Source organism: Seriola dumerili, unplaced genomic scaffold, assembly GCF_002260705.1.
Source record: "Seriola dumerili isolate Sdu_G_001 unplaced genomic scaffold, Sdu_1.0 BDQW01000036.1, whole genome shotgun sequence".
In the NCBI taxonomy this organism is placed as follows: Eukaryota; Metazoa; Chordata; class Actinopteri; order Carangiformes; family Carangidae; genus Seriola; species Seriola dumerili.
The window spans coordinates 1,614,165-1,637,486 of record NW_019174291.1 but is presented as its reverse complement, the minus strand read 5'-3'; the positions used below and the strand labels follow the sequence as shown (position 1 = coordinate 1,637,486).

The window sequence follows — 23,322 nt, the reverse complement described above, 5'->3', positions numbered from 1 at the left end:
ACCAGGGTAAAGGACAGTTAACAAAAACCTTAGGGCTAAAATTAACCTTTATTTTCATTATTGATTAATATGTTTAGTAATCAAAAATTTGAATACTTTTTTCAAAAACAGATCATTCACTTCACAAGACAGATATAAAATACCTCATCAATGTGGAACTTAAAAAAAAACTTCTAAACATGTAAAATGAGATGATGTTAACACAGACCTTGATAAATACATCAGACTCCTCCTCTTACTGAAAACAGCCCTTACTTCAAGAAGCCACACCTCAGGCACAAAAAAAGCAGATTAATTGTGTGGTAAAAGCAACAAGGCCAGGTGTCGCAATGATTGACACCATTTTACAAATCGAGAGCCTTAAACACCGCCCACAAGCAGCAACTGAATGACTCAACCAGGCTGTCTTTCACCACCAACATGTACTTTTTGAAAGGTTCTCACAGTCTTGAGAAAAAAACGGATGGATACTGCCATGCATAACTTCTTCTTAGACAAACGTATCACCGCTTCAGCTGCTTTTACTGAACCATATTTGATTACTTCATGATATAAGTGAGTGAAACCTGCTCTGAATTCCTGAATGAAAGCAAAACTCAGTGCTGAGGAAAAATAAAAATGGTTTCAACAGATTTTTAAACAAACACTACGCCATCAACAAGGTCTGTTTCGTACCCTGGCTCTGTGGCAGCGTGCACTTTGTTATCCAGATAAGGATCCAAGTGGACAGAAAAACAGTCCAAGTTCATGTCCAAGTGAATCTAACTTGACATCACCTTCTTTGAGACAAACTGTGTCCCTTCTTATACAGGGGTTATGAGTATTAGGCATTACAGCTGACCTTTGTGTTTACTACTGATTATATTGATGGTCATTTAGGAACATAATTTACTTACTGAACCATATTTAATGTAATCAGCTCTGGATAAGTGAGTCAACTCTTTGCAGTGAGGACATTGAGATCATAACGACGACGTTGCGCACTTTAACTTCACACTGTTCAGGCCTCGCCTTGGCTGCAAATCAAGCTGAATTATCACAAGTCAACAGAGAGAAGGAGAAACAGAGTGTGACTGTTTAACACAAATGTCTCCTTTAACCTTGACAGACTTAACTCTGGCCTTGTTGTGATGTAAATGTGGCTCCTTCGAGTTATTGTTTTTTCATATCTAGTTGATCCTGCAGGAGCTGGTCTGGGCCGCCGGAACCACCAGTAGCCAGAGCGGTGTTCCCCTTCTTTCACCAGCCTGCTGAGGTCATTATTATTATTATTATTAAAAATACACACCCACTTCTCTGTGTGTGTGTGTCTTTTTTTTTTCTTTTTTTCTTTTTTTTTTTTACACTGTCCCAATCAGGAGTTTGGCAGGCCTGCCAGCAGTTGGCAGGGCAAAGCATCAGCTGTTTGTGTCAGCCTTTCATTAAAACCCCTGGCTGAATCTTTCCAGAGCTGCAGGACGGTTCTGCAGTTCTGTTGTTGATCAGTACAGGCAGGAGGAAATGGAACCACTCCACCAAACCTGGCTTTGTTAGAAAGCATACTGTTGTCTTCATGCCAGACTGACTCTGACGGCAGCTCTGGCGTTGGTATTTTCACAATTCATTTCCAACACAAGCCAAAGAGAACAGAATATGACAATGAACTAGATTTAAGCTACAAAATGACATCCACGGAACAAAGATGCAATGCATGAAATGGCATTTTGAGATGTTTGAGACGGAATGTAAATGCTGGTAAAAAATAAAATTGGCTACAGAAACAGAGCGCTGGAAAACCTCGACTGTCCTTCTAGTGGCTTCGTCTTTAAAAATAATATATATTTTTACCCAACTACTTAAGACTATATACAATATTGTGTTTTTTTTTTAGGCTGAGAACTTTTTTCAGACGTGGCATCTGCCCTCCGTGTGTGAAGTGCCAGAGACAGATCATGCGCTGCGGGCTCGCCTTGAGACGCTGCAGTGTAAATTTTACAGGTTTAAATGTGCAAACATCCACGTGTTCTGAAGCTAGAAACTGAGCCTGCGAATCCACATCAAGTTAGGCTGGATAAGAGCACCAGTGTAAGATCAAACAAAATGATTATGGGGATTCATTCGGGCTAAACACGCTGCTGATATGCCTGTTACTGGGGCTGAACGATAAGAGAAAATAAACAATCAAGATACTGCGATTGTGATGAGACACCATTTTTGAAATGGATGTGTTTGAAATTAAATGGAAATGGTCATTTTTGCATTTCATTATCACTGAAAAAAATATATATAAAAATGATGTGATTCTTGCTGGGGTCTGTACAAAACAAGTTTGTCCATTACATCTGGAAAATATAAGTTGTACGCAGCCGCATCTCTGCAACAGCATTCAGCACCATTTAAACAACTAACACACTGCACTGCAGCTGTCGGACCAATATGGATGTCATTGAGTTCTGGCCTGACAAACGTACTGTTGGTACTTTCATATATATATACGTAACTATTATACAACAAATGGCTACAGACTTGTTAATGGCACCAATGCTGCTTAACTTCTTTTCAGAGGACGGCTTCTTCACACCATTTAGCTCACAGAGTCTAATTGTAACAGTGACTGATAAAAAAAAATCATCTGAAACTAGCCTGTTAGAGGAAGTTATTGGTCAGAAAACAGAAGTAATTGATATAGAACAAGTGGGAGAAGTGCTGTATTCATCTAATGAGGTACTTGCAAGGCCATTAAACATTCTATTCCAAAAACATTATAATAAATTATTTATTATTATAAATTTAAGACTATTAAATACTCTTTAATGTTGTAACTGAATTACGGGCACAGGGAGCCATTTTTCTGGCTCTAGCGTGTGAATGTGAGTAACCGTCACTATAGATAGAATGAGTAAGTGCTAAACTCAGCGACCAAGACAGAGTTACTCAGCACTGGGTTATTTTAATCATTAAGGGGGGGGGGGGGCAATCACTTCTTCGCTGTCAGCTACAATCACACACACATGTGACAATTAAGTTATATAGCCAAGGTCATGGCAGGTTGACCGTCCTTGTGTTGCGGCTGCAATGACATTTTGGGCAAACAGGAGGGAACTGTAGGACAGGAAGAAAGAGGGGGGAGAAAAGAAAGGAAGAGGAAAAGTGGAGAATGAAACACTGCATGGTTTGTCTACACTTCATAGTTATAAGTATAATCTGTGTGTGTGTGTGTGTGTGGGGGGTATGAGAAGCATGGCATTTCACCAGCTATAAATCTTCATTCTTAGCATTCCCACTGTTGTTGCTCATGTGCTGCTGATCTCATATGAAACCTATGATGATAGCCAACATGTATGCACACACCTTAGAGAGAGAGACAGACAACGAGACCAAAAGAAGAAACACTAAAATACTTCCCATAACATCAAAGGCAAATATTAAATGACTGAATCATGTGGCACTCGACAGATGAATAAGATGAAGGAAGGAAGATAAATGTGAACACAGAGATGTGTGTGTCTGTGTGAAAATGTGGCCAAACGGGAGTTTCAGGCTGGCCCAGTTGCCCGGCAGCAGACAGCATTGTCACGGTAACAGGCTCTTCCTGCCCCTCCTCCTTTCCATCCGCCTTGCACGCTTTTACCTTATAAGGCAACACATTTTAGCTGCCTGTCACAGCGACAATGGTGATGTAAGAGGGCAGCAAGGTGCAACCCCCGCTGACACATATACACACACACTAAAAATGGACATGCATGAAGAATTTAAAGGAGATAAACGTACAGAAACACACACTTTCAGCGCTACACGTTTTTCAGTGTTACACACTTTTCAGTGTTACACTTTAAAGTTACCTGGTTGCATCCATGTCCATGTTGTGTGCGATTGTGTGCGTGTGTGCATGTGTGTGTGTGTCCTAAAGTGCAGGAATGTGAAACATGACACACATAAACACCCCCCACCCACCCACCCCCCCGCCTTGCTTCCTACAAAGCAGCAGGAACAAACAGGATAGAGAAAAACAGATAAGGCATGGACAAGCACAAAGATGGCCATATATCCACCAGGACACAGAAAGTGACACGGCAGGTCAGATGAAGTGAAGAGATAAAATAAATTTACAAAAACAAAGTAAGTGACTCAAAAGAGAGCTGCTGCTCTTCAAGAGCACTTCCTAACTTCCTGCCACTGTGTAGGAGACTCAGGTCAAACACTGTGTGTCAATAAGTATGTGTTGTTCAGGGAGTGTATGCATGTCCTTAGATGGCCTTGACTCCCTTTTGGTGAATTTGAATGCCCTTTGTGCATGTCACTCAGTTTTAGGAAGTTTAGGAGTTTTCAGGAAATCAGATATTGAACTTTTTGTGCTTAATGGGGCTGAATTTAAAACTCAAAGACGAAACATAAATAGACAAACCTGCAGATTTCTGACTGAACACAGTCAATGAAAATTATTTGACTAAAAACGGAAATGCTGATCTAGAAATAATGAACAGACATGAAGCCCTTGTGTGGTTAAAACACTGTTACCATCTCCAATGTTGACAATTTGGTCTGATTATCAGTCTGATTTAACCAGACAGGATGCAGGCTGTACCATTCACTGAGCCATGTATACAAGATATTGAGATGCAGGTTGAAGACATACAATCTCCAAATATTATATGGAAGATATTTTGATAGTTACTACTGCAGATATTAGGGAATGGAAATGTTAGACTTAGAGGCTGCTATAACAAAAGCAGGAAAAAATTCATTCGATAAAAAGTGGACATGAAATACACTCCATTTTGGCGGGTAAAAATCAGATCTTCATATGAGATAAGGTCTTCTATCTAGATCATGCAAAGTGTTTTCAGACTTTTCAAGGACTTCCTGGTGCTGCGAGTCATTAGGAGAGGCAGGAGGGAGGGAGGAGACCTCGTAAAGGAGCTGAGACCCAGACCCAGTACAAGGAGCGGCACATTGTTTGTTCCTCTGAATTTCCGCTTGTTGATGACCCGTACAACACACACACACACACACACACACACACACACACGTCTAGCCAGAGCCACCCCCCTTGGTCTAGCTCTGTCACACATTCCAGAGCTCACCCTGCCCTTTATGGCTTCGTGACTCACTGGCCCTACGCCTGTCTCACACATACACAGTCAAACAGATGCCAAGGCAAAACCAGCATGCAAATGGACATTAATCAGCCACCGAGAGTGTCACATCAGACAGACAGGAAAGCTAAGAGTAGCGGTCGGGGATTCCCGTGTCGTCGACTGAATGAAACTGGTGTGTTTGCGTAGCATTACAACTACAATTATTTTGGTGATTAACTAATTTGTTTAGTCTATAAAATGCCAGACCGTGTTTTCCAAAGCCTGAGACAACACCTCCAGAAAGCTTGTTTTGTCTAAGAACTGATGAGTCTAGATTTAGGTTGTAAACGACCTCTTATTGTTTCACTTGTAGGAGTAGGATTTACTTCTTTGTCGTTTTTGAGCTAGTTGATGATACATGGTAATCAGCATGAATCCACACACTGGCTAACACAGGCCAAAAACACACTTCTACATCAACACACTCCTCCCACACTAACCTAAAACCTTAAGTTGATTTACTGCAGTGATCCTCGTGCCCCAGATAGACTCGTGCAGACTCAGACAGAGCTCTTAAAACACACACAACCCCCCACCAGGCCCCTCCGGGTGCAGGGCTCAGTCATGGCAGCTACCACTGTGCTGGTCGGGTCTGTGGGGGGATCACAGTTCCAGATCGATATAATCCCTTTAAAATGACTTTAATATTGTAGCAACCCCCCTCTTCTGCTGTATATGGAGCCTTCCAGGATGTGTAGACAGTGAATCAGTGACAGTCTGATCCTCTCAACCACTTTCTGTCCATCTGTGTACAAATAAATGGACAACTGGACCAGCAGCATAAACCTAGGTGAAGAAAACCAGCTACAGCATGTATAAAACCTCCAGTGTAGCTGATATCATCAATAACTACTATATGGCAAGGTGACAGGGGTACAACATATATTGATATCATATTGAATGAGTATGATCGTTCTAAGTGAGAGTTTTGGTGGCTGTAAGTGTGGCCATGCATGTCAAAGGTGTTGGGAAAAAAAATAAGAGGAGGAAGGATAAAAAAAAATGCTGAACTTCCTCTTGCACGTTCACACCTTGGTTGTGTCAAAGCTCCGCAGCCTTCAACTAGTTTCTTTCACTTCACTCACATTTCTCTTCTAAGAATTAAGTCAGCGGGTGAAATCAACATTTGGCTTCCCAGCTATTAAAGTTCAAACAGTATATCACAAATTAAATCGTGTGGTTCTAACGTCTCTGCATTCAAAAAAGACTTTCAGTTGCAGGTGTTTATCGGTTATTGGTGCTTTTTTAGTTTCATTGCGGAAATCCTTATACAGAGTTTGGTGACTGCAGGATACCACAGTAACCATATTAGTACAATAACCTACACTTCAGGGCTGTTAAGCTACCTACGACTACAGCATCTTATTAGAAATCCATCTCAGCACCTCGGGTACGCAGCATGAACTCCACACTTGTTAACAACATTTTGTTAATTCTTCAACCTCTCATCCATTAGAGAATTACCGTTTACCATCATCTATCTCTCTCTCTCTCTCTCTCTCTCTCTCTCTCCTCATCCTTCTCTAAAACTGATTTCACTACTTCCTGGATATGATGTGACAAAGTAAAAGACTTCTTTCAAACAATGCAAAGTCCTTTATTGTAACAAAGCACGGCTGGAAACCTGCACCACCGCAGCTTATAGTATGTGCACGGATGTCACAGTGAAAGCAAAAATAACGGATCAATCTCAGGAAGGTAATAAGAGAATGCGTTAGCACAGAAACTATACTCTGTATACTGCAGCGGCAAACTCAGCAGGAAACACTGCAGCGCCATTCTCACGCTGCAGCATCGAGCTGTCATGTCTCCAGAGCAGTGGTGTCAAAACCAGAGTGCTGAGCTTATTCACACATGCCAAAGACAAAACTGTGTTGCTCAGGGTACCAGGGTCTGTGTTAACTCCGCATGCAGTAGTGTGAGTCAGACAAGGGCCAACAGAGGAGTCTTTGTCAACTGAGGGAACGGTAGCTAAATAATCCCCTGCAGGCCAGCTTTGATTGGATGAGACAGGATAGTAGGCTCGTGGCCGATGGCGGAGAGGGCAGAGGACTTCCCTGACCCACATTAAGACCAGCAGCAGAGCAAGCAACAAGATGACTTTCTGCTACAGCTGCTGGTTTGGCTGAAATGTCAACTCTTTTAAATACAGCACCACCTCAAAAGACTGCAAGAATAAAAACATGATCTACAAAAGTTGGTTTAAGCTTCCTTTTCAGTGCACTAATTTCTCCACCTCAGCACAAAATAACTACCTTTTCACAATATTCAAATAATTTTATTTCCCAGGTTTTCCACTGGAATTTCCTTTATGTAATGCCTGTGCATCTGCTTAAAGAAAGTGGAGTTTTAATGTGACATCTTAGACAAAGCTGGAGACAAATTATTCCATGTTCTGTAGTTTCATATAATATACAGTAGGGCTGATCTGCAGGCACTCCCTGGCTACTCATCTGGTCCTTAAAGGAGGCAGTGACACACAAACACACAGTGATCCATCTGTCTTTCTGGCCTTACTCAGAGGGCATGCTTGACTGTTTGCATGTGTGGTGACTTTATATTTGAAACAGGGAAGGGATAGAAAACCACAGAAACCTCAGAGCCTTCCTTCCTTCCTCTTTCCTCTACTACTACGACTCCCAGGGGGGTGGACACAATGCTGCAGGCTCTTTTCAACACCATCTCAACACATAAGTCTCACTCATCTTTTTTCCTTTGTCTCTAAGGTGAGATTTATTTTTCACTATTCAGCTATTTATCAAAAATCAGAGTGTCTTCAGCTCAAAAGTCAGTATTGCTCTTCTCTGTGGGTTGAGTGTCTGAGGCAACAGCATGTTTTATATCAAACAATCATTCTCCCATTAATACTGTCTCCATAAACAACATTTCACCATGAAAATCAATTTTACCAACTCCTGAGAAGATGTTCAACTCTCTGCTGTCACTAGGTGAAACTAGAGTAACAACAGAAACAGGCTTAGGAAGAGGAAAAGAATCGTCCTGCTTTCCATTTTCATTTCAAACCCTGAGGCCAGCAGCAGAAGCAGCATGTTTGGATCATCTGTCTGTTCAGCTGCATAAACTGGCAGTGAACCTGCAGTAAGTGTTTATCAACCATCTGTCTCAGACTCTCTGCATTTCTCTGCTCGCCTGCATGGGATTTTAAATAAATAAATAGTCTTACACTTGCAGGCTGCATAATCTCCCCAAAATAACATGCTTGTCTGCCTGTGGCAGCATAATCAAGATAGATCAACATATTCAAATATATAAATACACAATTTCAAACCTTACGATATTTGCGAATGATCATGTATGAGCTGAAACACTGATTTAATATTATTCCAAAGTCCTTCTGTGTCTTTTAACACTCTAAAAGCAGAAAAACAAGACTGTTTTGTATTGTCCATCTCTGTCTCTCCGTAAAAGCTCTAGGCTTGTAGTCTCAAAAGGGCCCCCTTCTGATATATGAAAAAAAAAAAAAAAAACACACACACAAAAAAAAACAAACACATTGAAGTCAGGAAATAGGCCCCAGGCTGGTCCTGGAGATCCCTGACCAGAAATACATCCCACAATACAGACAGAAGCCCCAGAGCTGAACTGCTAAATCACACAGACACAGAAAAACAATTTGGCATTGCAGCACCGATGGTCAAAAGCAAACGGGCCAAGTCCTAAAAATAGCAACACACACACACACACACTCTAGTTATCCTCTTTTGTCTGAGCCTGTTGCTTTAACGACTCTGGCAAAGACAAGAGAAATGCAAAGGAAGGAATAAATGTGGAGAGTGAGAGAGGGAGAGGAAGAGTGTTGCGTGGGATTATCTGGTGAGCAGAGCGTCCTTGCTATAAATGAGAGCAGCAGAGGAACCTGAAGGCCAGGCACAATCAGTAAATATTTAATGCTGCTGTTATGTGCACCGAAACCAACACAGGCTCCATTGACACCCACCGACACGGTTATCATTTTAGTGTTCAAACCCGGAAAGAACATTTTCCAATTTTTACTTCTTGATTTTCGGTTGAGATTATCTGGCTCATTTACACATTAATATTTTGTGGGTTAACATTTGTCAGTGTTTATCAGGCTTTTATTTGTGCCGTTTCAAATAGCAGATCTTCCTTTGGCAGGAAAATCCTGTTGCATTCAAGAAGTGATGCACTATCTGTTTCTGCTTGTTCTGGCTGAACGGAAGAAGTGATTTGTTAGCATTAGCATCACCACTGTACACTTCATCTACATGTTTTCAGATTCACTGTGTTGTCTGTATATCTCATGGAAAAGCAATTCTAGTGTGTGTGTGTGGGTTTAAATAACCGTATGTACACTACTCATTGTGTCTGGCGTTTGCATGTATGTGTGTCCCTGTAGGCCTCTCCTCTTCACCTCTTTGCCCAGTGCCCTAGTTTCAAAGCTGTTAAATAATACAACAGGAGCTCGCTGAGGAAATCAGAGACAGCCTCAGAGGAAACAAACACACACACTTAGTTTGAATCATGGTCTGTTTGCCCCATCTTCACCTGTGTTACAACGTTTTAAAAGCCGCTGTGATAGATGGAGGTTTTGTCTTGAGACCACAACAAACACTAAGAGGTGCCACCAGATCCCAGCAGCCTCATCGGGTGTCTCCCTGTCAGAGTAGAGTTCACTTCATTTTCAATGCTGTAGATTCTCGTGTTAAACTTCAATACAAAAGAGCAAACGCTTTGGAATAAAATGGTCAATACGTTTGACCATGTCACAGATGAAAAGAAGATCCAAAAACATCACAAACAGAACTGTAAACCAACATGTGATAGTCAGGAACAACACAGACGTGTGTCCTCATCAAAAACATGTTCTGTTTGGAGCAGTAATAAACTCTTCTTGTGTAAATGAAGGAACACCAAACTCTGAGGTCACTGCTTCGCAATTAAAGCTCTCCAACAGTCAAATATTATAGGGCTTTTAATGTGAAGCAGCTACAAACTTCTGAACATCCTGCCCACCCTCTCCAAAACAGTTATAATAAAAAAGGAAGGAATGATTAACAACCACAGTTAGCCAATTAGATGAAGACAGGCATGTGACATGATGGTTAAATCTGATCTAAACCAGGATCTGAAGATTATTAATCAGTTTGGTGCCAGCTTTTGGTACTCGTCAGATTTTGATACTCTACAAACACATTTAGTACCAAAACAGAGGTTGTGCATAAGTAACACAGTGTGTCCAGACAGCCAGATTATAACCAAAAAACAGAAAAACCTTTTAAAACAATGTGCTGGTTCTTAAACATGTTATCGTGTAATGTCCCAGGGGCTGTATGAGACAGACATCATCCAGCTGAGCCTTTACAAACCTCAGAATTTGAATTTGTGACTGATTTACTTCCAGGTGACTGGAGGAGGGTGGAAAAAATCTTGCAATGACAGAACAGTAGATTAACAGGCTATCCGTTTAATGCTGGATAAATTGTTTCACGGCCCAGAGGTCTGCTCTGCGCTGCGACCACATCTGTGTGACTATCAGACTGAGGCAGAGGAGTGCCATACATGGTGCTAAACCCTTGATCCAGCCAAACATCTCCTCCAGGTGTTTGCTCTGTGTGTGTGTGTATATGTATCTAAGCATGTCCCAGATGTAGCAGGAGGCCTTACCACCCCAGCTCACCCTTTCTTACCGGACTACCATGGCCTGTTGTTGTGCCCTCTCTCATTCACACACCTTCCCTAGAGGAAGAGGAACCAGTCTAGGTGTGGCCATGCATACAGATATCCATCAAGGTTTACGCTACAGAACAATATTATTAGAAGAATGGATCCTGACCTACCTGAGGACGCACTGAAGTCACAGCCAGGAGAATAAAATTAGCTCTGCATCATTTTGATCTAATCAGCTCTTTACTGGTTAAATCTTTTCAACAAACTGAACTACAGTTTTCTACATGTCTTCTATTTTAAGACCAGGAGGCTGAATCACTGAAGTGTCTGTACTGAGGTGTTATTTCCTTTTCTGTTTTTGAGGAATTGAAATGTATTTGCTGTGGTTAAACAGATCATTAAAACAAGCAGGTGATACAAAACAAGATCTGTTAACTTATCTCCCACCCATTTCTTATGGGAGATCACAGTTTCTATTTGTATGGATATATGACATTTATTGTGAAAAATCTTAATTGGACACCAAACTGTACTATAAAGCAGAAGCCACATCCATACATATCTTATGTGCCTTTATGTATCATTCTCTACCATTCTGCCCATCTCAGATATGTGTCAGATTTAATCTGGTCCTCTGAGCTGGGATATAATCTCTGTGTGAGTGGTGGCAGTGGTGGTGGTGTGGGTGTGGTGGTCGGTCTGACAGATGTTGTTACACTGGCAGGGGACGATAAGACTGAGGACATCCTCAGACAGTGTGAACAATACTCCGTCTACACACACAGGCTACTAGTGCCGACATGACAAATTGGTACCTTAAAACTTTAAGTACTATTATAGTCATGGGTAAGTGAATTTGGTGAGGGTTGAGCTGAATATTGGGGATGCAGGGGGTTAAAAGAGTGCTCCAGTCAGCAATGCACACATTAAGTTAGGATTTCAATGACAGATTTAAAAAAGAATGGTCAAAATTGAAGCAGCAGAAGCAAAACTATCCTCACTTTTAGGCTCCTTCCAGACAACCGTTTTAGCTCCATCTCAGAAATAATCTCTGTCCATACTTGCATCTGAAAATGCCATAAACTCCAACGTCATATGACCATTCACATACACTGGGCATGCGTGTTCCAGGGTAAATAGGAAGCAGATTGTCTAGTCTGCAGTTGGTTAGTTGCAGAAAATACTAGGAAGGAGGAACAGCAAAGACAACTGTAGCGTTAAAATGCAGAAATGAACTGCACAACAGCTGCTAGAAAAAACAACAAGGTCAGTAAAATGGTACTTTGTTATCCATGCTGCATTCACCACTGGTAGTCAGGACTAATGGGTGCCTACATCATTATCTGTCCATCCAGACTACAACGCAACCCCGGAATTTTCAAACTAAAAACGGGGCCACCATCTTTACCAATAGTCTCCTTTTTAGGGGAACACTGGAGTAGTGTGAACACCAGGTGTAAACTTAACAAAAGTAATGTGTTTTAAAATTAAACCTTGCTAGTGTGGTCGTAGCCTTAATCCATGGTATGGGTCAAGCTCCAAAAATCACTGGATCCTACATTTCCCATGAAGCTTATAGCATCTTTTCGACAGACTAGACAAAGCTTCTCCAGAGCCATACAGACCTTTATATGTAAAGTCTGTGAAATTACCCTTTAATGTTTGAAACGAGAGGGAGCATTAAACAAGATTAAACATGAGCTCCAAATAGGTGCAAGGGTCACAAAGTTGGCCAAAAAAGATGTCCAATTATTCCTTCTTAAAAATACAGCTTAATCTTGAGGTTCCATGGTTAGGTGTGTATTGACCAAAATCCAAAGTATTTCCAAACGGGTGCAACTCTCTGTCTGTAGCCGAGCTGGGTTGTGAATTCTCTGCCATTATTACCACATGGTTGTTGAATTATTCGCTCATTTCAGCTTGACCTACATTGCATTTTCAATCAATGAAAGCAATGTTGTGTGACTCCTGTCCTTCATGCAGTGCCAGTGCAGTTCCAAAAAAGAATATTACTTTTCACAATCATAGTTCTTGCAATGTACGGTCTGTTGAATTAAATGATGTGGGCTACAAAGATGAAAGGTATGTTGAGTTCTACAATTCCTTGCAATGATGAAATAACACACACACCAGCTAAGCAACACCTAAACAGCACACATACATGCACTCAACAATCATTCAGACCTCAAAAATGTTTTTTATAAGATGTTGGAAAAGTGTGCTTACAGTGTAAGAAATGCACATCTATCTATAGTCTCCGGCGCATGAGACAAGCACCATTAGCCTCCCTCATAATGCTCGAGGACAGTTCGAAATAGCCATTGGAAGAAAAAGGACAAAATTCTGATAAAATTTGTATTGAATTTGAACACTCTCGCTCTCTCAGTTGCAGGATGAAAGCAGAGCTCTGAAGTGGTGTTTCCAAAAATACAGAGCCCTGCAGAGAGCCATGGTTCAGAATAGAGAGGCAGCAGCCTCACAGATACATGAACGCTATCTGCATTGTGCAGCCATGGAGACAGGAGAGATGCAAGGGCAAAAAAAAAAAAAAAAGAGATATTCAAAGATACAGCAGATAACAGTGTCACATAGCTGAGAATGCACAACACTGGCAAAATTTTACACCGGTATCTTTTATTAATGACTGTGATATTTCTCCGTTTCATATCTTCAGGCAAAGGACTCTACATCACTGCCTCAAACAAATATTCTCTGAAACACGCCCTGCAAAGTCTTCAGATCTGGAAGCTGCAGAAGTCAATACATAGCAATGTTCTTTATTTTCCTTATTGTTCCTTTTTTTTTTTTTTTGCATAATTGTGTCTTATTTCCTTGTATGTTAAATGGACCATAGATGATGCATGATAAGCTTAACAGAAATATTCATAATTTAATACACACACACAAACACACACACACTCTCTCATTCATTCATTCATTCACGCAATCACACACTGGTGCAGTGGATGAGGACATGAGACGACCCTGCGTTTGTTTAACTGCACTGTGTTTACCAGCAGCCTCAGGCAGACAAACCCACAGCTATGTGACTGTGCTGGAAAACTAGAGGGGGGAAACCTCACTTTCAAACTGCAGTCAACCCCACCCCCACCCCCCCACCCAAGACCCATAATATAATGATGCCCCCACCCTTTACACACATAAACACAGGCATTTAAAAACACACACAGCAACACACACACACACACACACACACACACACACACACACACACACCTAAACACACATCCCTTTCTTCTGCTGCTTTCCTACAAACACCACCCCCTCCAACTTCTTGTAAACACGGAGTCTGCATTAGAACACACGTATTGTCACACAGAAGCATGAGACAATCAGCGCAGTCACAGATTCACAACAGCCCAGTAGGAAAACAGACAGGAATGAAAAAAAAACATGTTGCATTTAACTTTCTAGAGTTATTTGTACAATGAGAAGACGGCCAACTCTGAGGGCTGCAACAAAGGATTATTCATTATAGACTACTTCTTCCGTTAATTGTTTGATCTAAACATGCCCATTATAAGTCCCCAGTGCCCAGGGTGACGTCTTCCAATCAACAATCGAACTCAAAGATATTCAGTTTGCAACAGCTTGTACAGAAATGCAACAAATCTTCACATCTCAGAAGCTGAAAACAGCAGATTTTTGCATTTTTGCTCAGAAGTTGCAAGTAATGATCAGTTTCATATCTACTGACTAATTACCAATTGTCTCAGCACAAGCAGCAGCTCTGTGCCCTCACAATTTAGTGTGAGAGATAATGCAAATCTAGCAGTGTACTTTGACTGAGGTCAACAGAAATACAAGGCGCGCACAACAGAAAATGGCAAAGCTCTTATTCCAGAAAAAGTCAGTATAGTCCCGTTTCACATTTGAGGACATGTGAACGGAGGACGGGTGGGGTTGGAGCCAGGGGGTGTCTAAGATTCAAGCTAAAACTATCAACATGAATATTGGCTGACGACCAAAAGGAAATTCTTAGTCCCTGTTGTTGCCAATTTCAATTCATCAGTGGGAAATGCCATTTACTAATCCTCATAACTATGCACAATAGCCAAGAAGAAAGCTTGTGAACAGCCACAGTTAATGAGAGAGCTAAGGTTATGTCAGCCATGCACTGAATCCAGGGATTCATGGCTTCTATGACATTCGGACGCACCGAGTCCTCCTCTCTGCCCCAAAGTGCTACGCTTTCCTCACACACAAAGAGAGTGGGAGAGAAACAGACCGTGAAGAAATCTCTTTGAAAGAGAAACACATTAGACCTCACCACCTCGACACACAGGCCTCCAGTCGACCAATGTCAATACCAGCGTTGGGGTAGCTACGATCTCTCATCTGATTGGACCGTGTGTTCAGGTTTGCTGCTCGGTGTGCTTGGCAAACTCTGGCTTGCACTTTGAACATGCCTGCCATGCTGAAAGCAAAGTAAACTATCCAAAGGTGCAATTAATCACAGGGTGGTGAAGTCTGAAAACTTTTCCGCACACAAATATTTGGAGCAACTATTGGCGCCATAACTTCCGCTACATCGTAACCAGCTGGAAACTCATGCCCCACCCCCCCAGTGAGCACCCTCTGCCCCCGAGGAGGATTCTCCCTCTCGTCTTCACCGCACAGACCACATCTGCAATCCTGCAAACCCCCCAACTCTTTTTTTTTCCCCTTGTGGGGCAAAAAACAGGACACCCCACCCCCCTTTAGTAAAAAAGTCCCCTCCCATCATTGGCCACCAAAGGAATGTCTCCCGCTGCACGCTCTCTCGCCACCACCAAAGGCAGAACAGAGAGAAAGACAGAGGGGAGGCTGCGCGGGGTTACATTCCTCTCTGCTCTGTCCTCTCACTGGCTGCCTGCTTGACTGACTGGTTCGTTGTTTAGGTCCACAAGCTGATTCTGGATCACGGTCAGCTGAGGCGGAGGGCTTTCCCACAGCTGACCTGGAATCAGCTGGCAGTGAGGGAATGACCGAAGGCTAAACTTCCATTATCTCACATCCCAAAATGTGTATAGACATCTACTGTTAGAACTAAAAGAGCAAAAAATGCACTTCTCTGAATTCTCTTCTGTGTGAAGTAAACAAAAAGGAAGAGGAAGTTTCACCTTGAAATTAATCCAGTCAAGCCGGAAGTCGAGCCTCTGAAAAGGCTCTTTGATCATTGATTAGGGTAACTAATGATTAATTTCATTATTATTTTTACAATTACTTCACACGTTCCCAGAGCTCCTGACAATGCAATTCAGTTTTATTTGCATAGCGCCAAATCATAAAATACATGATCTCAAGGCACTTCACAGGGTCACATCGACAAACTGAATTGGAGTCTGGGGAAGTTAAAAATGATGAAAGTTTTGCATTTTGCTTGATAAATAAAGTAAATGATTTTCTGTAATAAAATACAATAAATTGGCATTGACTAATTGCTTACTGAACTGAACTGTCTTAGCGGATCTACAATTTCAATAAAAATTGCCAAAACTGTGTTAAGTTCAATTAACTTTTCCACTGCTCCCCTTCATTTTTATTCTTGTAATTCCTCTGCAAATACATTTGCATAACCACGATCATCAAAAATATCTAATGTCAGGTGTCTAGCTTGCAATCACTTAATATCATACATTCAGAGGCTGCAACTCAGTGCATACATATCTGTGTGTGATGAGGATTAAACTGACTCACTGTTCAACATGGTCACCTGAGGCAGAGAAAACAGAATTAACAATATTTCAGTTCAACCTCAGGCCCAACAGCCCGTAATAACAACTGCTTTAATTCAACAGAAGAGTCATTTCCACTTGTATCTGCAACATCCCAATCAGGTTGGTCCTGCTGTGCAGTACCAGCCCATCACATGCACACAAAAAGACAGACGACCAGTCAACGCGTTTGCTTCTTTTATTCTCTACAAACAGACCTATTGTCTATTGTTGTTTAGCAAGCAGGCTATTTAGTCAATCTTCCTCAAACATTTTCAGCTCTCTTCATTCTTTTAAGTGTTGTTTTGGAACAGGAAAGCAAGCTGGGAGAAGAAAAAAAGTTGCCTGGCAGCTTATTATGCAGCCAGATGTTAGCCAATGTAGCAATGATTGCAGGACGCATTGTTTGATCCATTTTTCCTGACAAAATGTCACTCACAGCTCATCCTGAGCCAACACGGGCCATCTCAACTGGCTCCGCCTGCCAGCCAGTCACACAGAAAGCATGTGAAAGTGGGCGGCAAAAGAACAAATAACATTGTGTCCAGCTGCCCACCTTGCCAGCAATGGAAAAACATTGGTGTGTGTGTGTGTGTGTGTGTGTGTGTGTGTGTTGCAAGTCAGGGCACTGGTGGGGTCTGACAGGCTCGCTACAAACTAATTCATGCTGCTTACTTTGAGACATAAGAGGACAAATTTACACCAAACACCAGACTATAAAAACGTGATTTCTTGTGTGATAAAAACAATTGGGTGTTTTTATCCAAGTAAGCACAAGCTTAAATTGCACTGACTGCACAGGTCAGGCAAAACAACAGGAAAATTATCTCAAGTTATAACAAATTATCCCATCTACCTCCCCATCTTTCCATCAGTTACAGTTGTTAAGTGAATAGTCTGTTCAGCTGTGGGTCCGCATCACAGTTCAGCTTTAATCACTTCTGTGCAAACAGACTGAGATGGTTGTCAGTATAGGAAAATAAGCCACAACTGATTCTGCCACTGTAACAGAAGAAATGTTCCACGATCAGTGCTATACCAAATACCAAAACTGTTATGATTTGTATGCTTATCTTGGGCCATTAATTTAGTTGCATTAGTTGCATGAATGACAATTATCAATGGTTTTATCTTTTTTGGGAAGTAACCCAACACTACTGCTTCAGAGGGGAACAGCGGAAATGGATCACCTCGACAAATGAGAACAATCAATCACCAGTGATGCTGACTGTTCGTGTCCAAGCCCTTTGGCTTGTGTACTTTACTGCTTTCCTTGTTAGCTCATCCACCCACCTCGCTGTACTTTCTCTCTGCCTCATGACAGGAGAAATGTGTGCAGCCTTACTGTCGCTGAGAAGCAGGATTTGCATGTACCGCCTGCCACACTGCAGAGAGTTACAATAAAACCTCTGGTGGCGTCACCGCGTACTTTGACATGTTGGAACGTGTGGTGGATCCCTGAGCACAGAGGAAGACTTAATAACATGTTTGTCAGGGGAGGAGCTTCGCCTGTAACAAACGGCACTTAACTGGACTCAACTGGGCTCAGTCCAGATACTCTGGGGTGTTGAGTAATGTAGCTCAATGGACAAAATGGACAACTGGAACACACTACAAGGACAAACTCTAACAAAGAGAGTTTCACAATGGAGCAAGTAAAGTAATAACCTGACTGCTGTCAAATGTCCCCTTTTAATCATTGTCATTTTTAACTTGCCAGCTGCATTTTTCTTTCGTTTGCTGAAAAGATAGAGATGGGGCATGTCCATACAGCAGCAGATAAAGCCTCAAACTTTGGGGGATCCTTGTGGCTCCATTAAATAACATGTGAACTATGCAGTGTTCTCTTTTCCAATGTTAACTGAAGCCTTTGTCACATGACATCTCACTGCCTCCTCCCTCAGTTTTTCCTGTCTATCTCTCTACTGTCAACACCAAGTAAAGACAACAATGCCAAAAAAATCCTAAGCGTTGCTGTCTTTTTCCCCTCTTGTATTACTCAACATGGTAAATGTGCAACAGTCAGCGTGATGGAAAACTCTGCCCCTGACAAAGTGCTCCTGTCTTTGACCTTACGGACTTGCCCCTCACACACACCACAAGGACAAACCCATTCCCACACTCATTATATCCACTTCTCTCTTGATATTCCTGCGGGAGGCATTTGCTCACTTTTGCGCAATAACTGGCACAGTGAGCGTGAATACACCGCAGGAATTTGCCCTTGGTTCCCTCGTCTCACTGCGGCCTGCACAGCTCAAGCTTGGCAGTGGGACATGTCCCCAGCTTGTGCTCTTCCCAATCAACCAAACACCTATAAGGATCCACTGATGAGTGCAGATTCAGGAATGCAGAGGAATGGACCTCACCCCAGGTTTGCACAACAAGCCCTACTCTGTTAATGATTGGCAGGTTGAATTCTCTTTTTAAAGGAAACTTTGACCCGTGTGATTTCTAGACAAATATGCAGAGTGTCCACACAGTTCGCTAACTGGCACGAGGTACCAACGGAAGAGTCGACCTGCCAGGTTTGATGGTAATCAACGGCAGGAATGCCTGATGTTGACGGCTAAAATGCTGAGTGGCCTAATAAAAATGCACAATTCAATGCACGGCATGCTGTCACACCACTAGAAAGTATGTCAGTCATCTGACTAGTTAGTGAATAAGATGCGTAGCATGGTTATCACTGCACACACACCCTCATCATTCCACAGTTAAGTAATGGCTCTTTGAATTGCTATTCGTTATACTTCCTCTCCACTCCCTTCTGAGAAAATAGAAGGTAAAAAACTGACGAGTGGTTTAGTGTTGTATAACAGGGCCGTGTAGTCATGAGGGTATGTGTGATGTAAATGTCATCATCAGGATTACGTGTCAGTCCATTTCCAATTTGGAAGATATAAGAGCTATATATTTTAAGAGATTCCTTCTAGCAGGTATAACTGTTCAGTATGAACACTGGGTAAAAAGCTAGAAAGGTCACCTTGGTCTGGTAAATATTAGTGGACGGCTTTCATTGCCATCCTAGGAGAAAACTGCACAGGTAGTGAAGTATCTCTATGCACATTAATATCAATCACAGCTTAAAAAAACATCTGAAGCAGGAGGAAGAATTAGGGGATGAGGAGAAGATGGATGGAGAGTTGATGAAGATGGTCGAGGGAAAGCAGAATAGTGTTATCTGGTTTAAGTCTGATTTAAGCAGAATATTACTGCAGCTGGTTAAAATGTGCAGCACAGCAAGTGGGCGTTTACTTCTGTGCAGTGAAATGAGTGTGGCTGCAGAAACTTGTATGTTCCAGGGCTGTGGTAAGAATATGAGAATATGTGATTGTCACACCAGATATAACAGTAGTCTGCATATACAATGGGTTTGCTGACATAGCATTGCTCATGATAGCCGTCTTGTTTAGTTTCAAGATCTCGGACTTGTACACTGGTTTTGGTGTTACATGACTTTTCTCTTCCACTGACCTGTCAGACCAGCACAGTCACAGAACCCCTGATTTACAAATGAATCTGTTAGCATGCTATACTCTCACTTACTCTCTCTGTAATGCTTCAAATACACTTAAGGTTTGAAAAAGTTGCCAACCATGTCAAAAATTTCTCCAGCAGATCATGGGTTTGAACTCCTGGTTTTTTCGACCTGCCAAGATTTGAACCTTGTGAAAACAATCAGTAACTCCTTTCAGTTTGATACAAATGATTAAATGTGGACATAATGAACCACAGCTGCTTTAAAGTTAAATGAACTATATATTGGCCTTGAACACAAGGTATCGGTCAGACTTTCCAGTAGTGAGCAGCAGCAGTAACTCGCCTATCCTCCGCCAGTCTTATCGGCCTTCAACCAGCCAGTCAAGCAGGCAGACAAGTGGGACAGGGCGCTTGATAACGCCCTAAACCCGTCAAAAACACCGTTTGACGCACTGTTTGATATTATCTGCACAATGACAATTTTGATTTTTTGCAACAATGTGGCGCCCTATTTCCGCTCGGGGAGGGAAAAAAGTGCCGGGAAAAAATACCTTTGACAGAGTGAAAGCAGCAGCTAATGTTAGACACGGGCTTGGCTCTGCACACACACCCCAAGACTTTTTCATTCAGTGAATTAGAGAGGAGGTAATCAGCATTTAATCAGTGAAATGAAACGGCTTGACATTGAGGAGAGCCTTCGGACGAGCTGAGAGGAGAGCCAGGCTGGGAGGAAATATGGATGACATGAAGTGGGGCATAGGGTGCAGCTGCGGGGTTTATAGAGCAAAACCAAGGCCCGTACTCGGTCTCTGACCTCCACTCCCCATCCCATCCCTCCCCTGCCATTTTCTTTCTGCCCGCCGCCGCCTCCTCTTAGCCCGGCTCGACTCGGCCCAGCTGGGCCCGACTTTGGTGGCCTTACCTTCCTCTGCTGTTTCTCCCAGGCCGGGTCCAGCAGCAGGTCCCGGTCCCAGTCATTCTCCTGCTCCATGTAGGTCTGCACCCCGCCTGCCGAGGATTGGTTATTGGCAGCGTGATAATCTACCATGTCAGCAAAAGAAACCTGAGTACGCCACAGAGATACTGTCAAGGGAAATGAACCTACAAAAATAAAAAATAAAAATGAAAAAAGCAACGACGGCCCAGGTCAGAGAGGTGGGCTAGGGAGCGATACACGACCGAGGAAAGTGTCCTTCTTTACTCGCCGCTTCCAGCCGTGACTATGTTTTTTAATGTGATGAATACCCGGTGTGTGCAGTCAGAAAATCCTCGCTGCTGCTGTGAGAAGAAAAGCTTTCCCTCAGAACGGTGTGGCTGCTGGGAGGAACCAGCCGCTCTGACAAGCTCGACGCACCGAGGAGCGACGCTTCCGGTGAGACCCCTAAAGGTAAAAAAGTAATTCATGTGCATGTTTTAACTTTATTGACCACATCACAACTGACCTCCACAAAACACATCTGTAGACATTTTTGTGTTTAGCCTTTGATTAAATTTTCTCTATATTGTTGTTTTTGTTGTTATTGTATGTTTGTTCCACCGGTTTTCACCCTTAATGCAGTTGTTTTTTGTTGGTTTGTCTCACATTAATTTCCCACAGTCTTTGACCAAAACATTTTTATTTAACCATACATAAAACAAAAAATAAAAATATATTTCATTAGTTAATGAATAGTCCTTATACTTCCCCATCCATAATAGCAATTTATATGGGTTCATATTTTATTATCAATTTTACAAAAGCTTTACTTAATAGTTAGTATAAAGTTCAAAATTCAATTTGAGATTTCTTTTTCAAATACGTTTTTCTGTAAATCCTCTGCCTTTAGCGTTGGGAGGTTTTATTTTGAAGGCATCATCACCTATTTCCTGGTATGAATCTGTGTATCTCTTTTAATCTCCAGCAGCTTCCATAGGCCCAGACATCTCATGAATATTCATGTCTATTTGAATGTGAGCTGCTGAAACAATGAAACATTATCAATCTGAAATATTGAAACGGTGAAAAACTGAAAACAATAAAAGTGTTTGATCATCTCTTGGTAGGTTCCTACACCTTTTAGTGTCGCTGTTTTTGGAATTGTTTTGATTGAAGGTTGGGCAAGTTTTAAAGTATTACAAAATTATGAAAGTTTCTGATTCAAGATTTTTTTTAAATAAATATATTTGATACAAATTTTTATGTTGGAGTCAAACTCACTCTGATATCTTCCTTAAAGGGGAAGCTATCAAATCACTTATACTTCAAATCACAACTAACCAGTTTGCAAAGTATGCTTCCGCCAGCTTGGATTTAATTTTCCTGCTGCTCCAGTCAGCCACTGGTTTCCATTCATTTCTTGCCAATATGAAAACTCTTAATTGCATCAATGGGTCAGGTCATTAGTCAAAAGTTAATACTGGTTGTATTGAGAAGCTTTCAGGTGTGGTTTTTGAATAACAGTGCAACCAGGTATTTAGGCTCAGAAACCATGCCCTGAAGTGAGAGTATTGGTTTCAACAAGAACTTCATCAACTTAAGAAAGTAGAATAAAATTATGTGTATTTAACCAGCACATGGAAGAATCATAATTCTTCATGACTGTGTCACTTTGGTTAAAAGGGAGGTACAACCAGTGGTTCTCAGGGTCGTGACCTTCCTGAGCATCACAAGATAATGTTGCGTAATTGGACAGGAAATGGAAATTTTATATGATATAAATTATTTTGTTCTGGGTTATTCTCACTTTTCTTTCCTTATACAATATCAAATAGTGTCAAGTGGCCCTGCGTCCTCTGATAGTGAAAAAAATGAAACAACCTTAAGAGAGAAAATCAATCTTTAGATGATTCGTGTGCAGCCTGTAACCATCAAAGGGTCATGATTCAAACCATTTAAGAACCACTGACCCAAAGAACTGACATCATAAAAAATGAAAGCCTGAACTGCAGTGTCAACCATTACATCTGCTGTACAGCAGCTCAGGCTGGTTTGGAGAGTGACTGTCCTGCCTGCAGGAGCCACCTACAGAAGTAGGTCATCCTCAGGCTGTCCTGGTTGATTAGCGTCACCACAGCCCAGAGCAGCATATAGACTGTAGCAAGACCATGCTTCAGCTTTGATGCTGTCATGTGATGCCATATAGTGCAACTCTGCAACTAACAGCTCTGTGATTGGTCAAAACAGGTCTGAGTCACAATTACAGTCTGGTCTGGACTCATTAGCAGGAACAAGCCACTTATGAATGGACTGTTTTAATTTTTCTTTTTTTTACAGAGGGGTTGAACAAAGGGAAACTGAGTCTCAAATGTAGCTAGTGATGTTTACACAGGGGGTGATGATATGAAGGCTGAAGCATATTCTCATGACTATTAACTCC

The 23,322-nt window shown here is 41.8% G+C and overlaps 1 protein-coding gene across 2 annotated transcripts in view; it reads right to left on the bottom strand.

The window, feature by feature from the left end:
• actn4 (actinin alpha 4) overlaps positions 1–21,014 on the bottom strand; it is a 58,895-nt gene extending 37,881 nt beyond the window's left edge. For both annotated transcript variants that reach the window (XM_022738435.1, XM_022738436.1), the window contains exon 1: positions 20,889–21,014. In XM_022738435.1, coding sequence (XP_022594156.1) covers positions 20,889–21,014 — 126 coding nt within the window. The remainder of the gene's footprint in view (positions 1–20,888) is intronic.
• Positions 21,015–23,322: the final 2,308 nt, after the last annotated feature.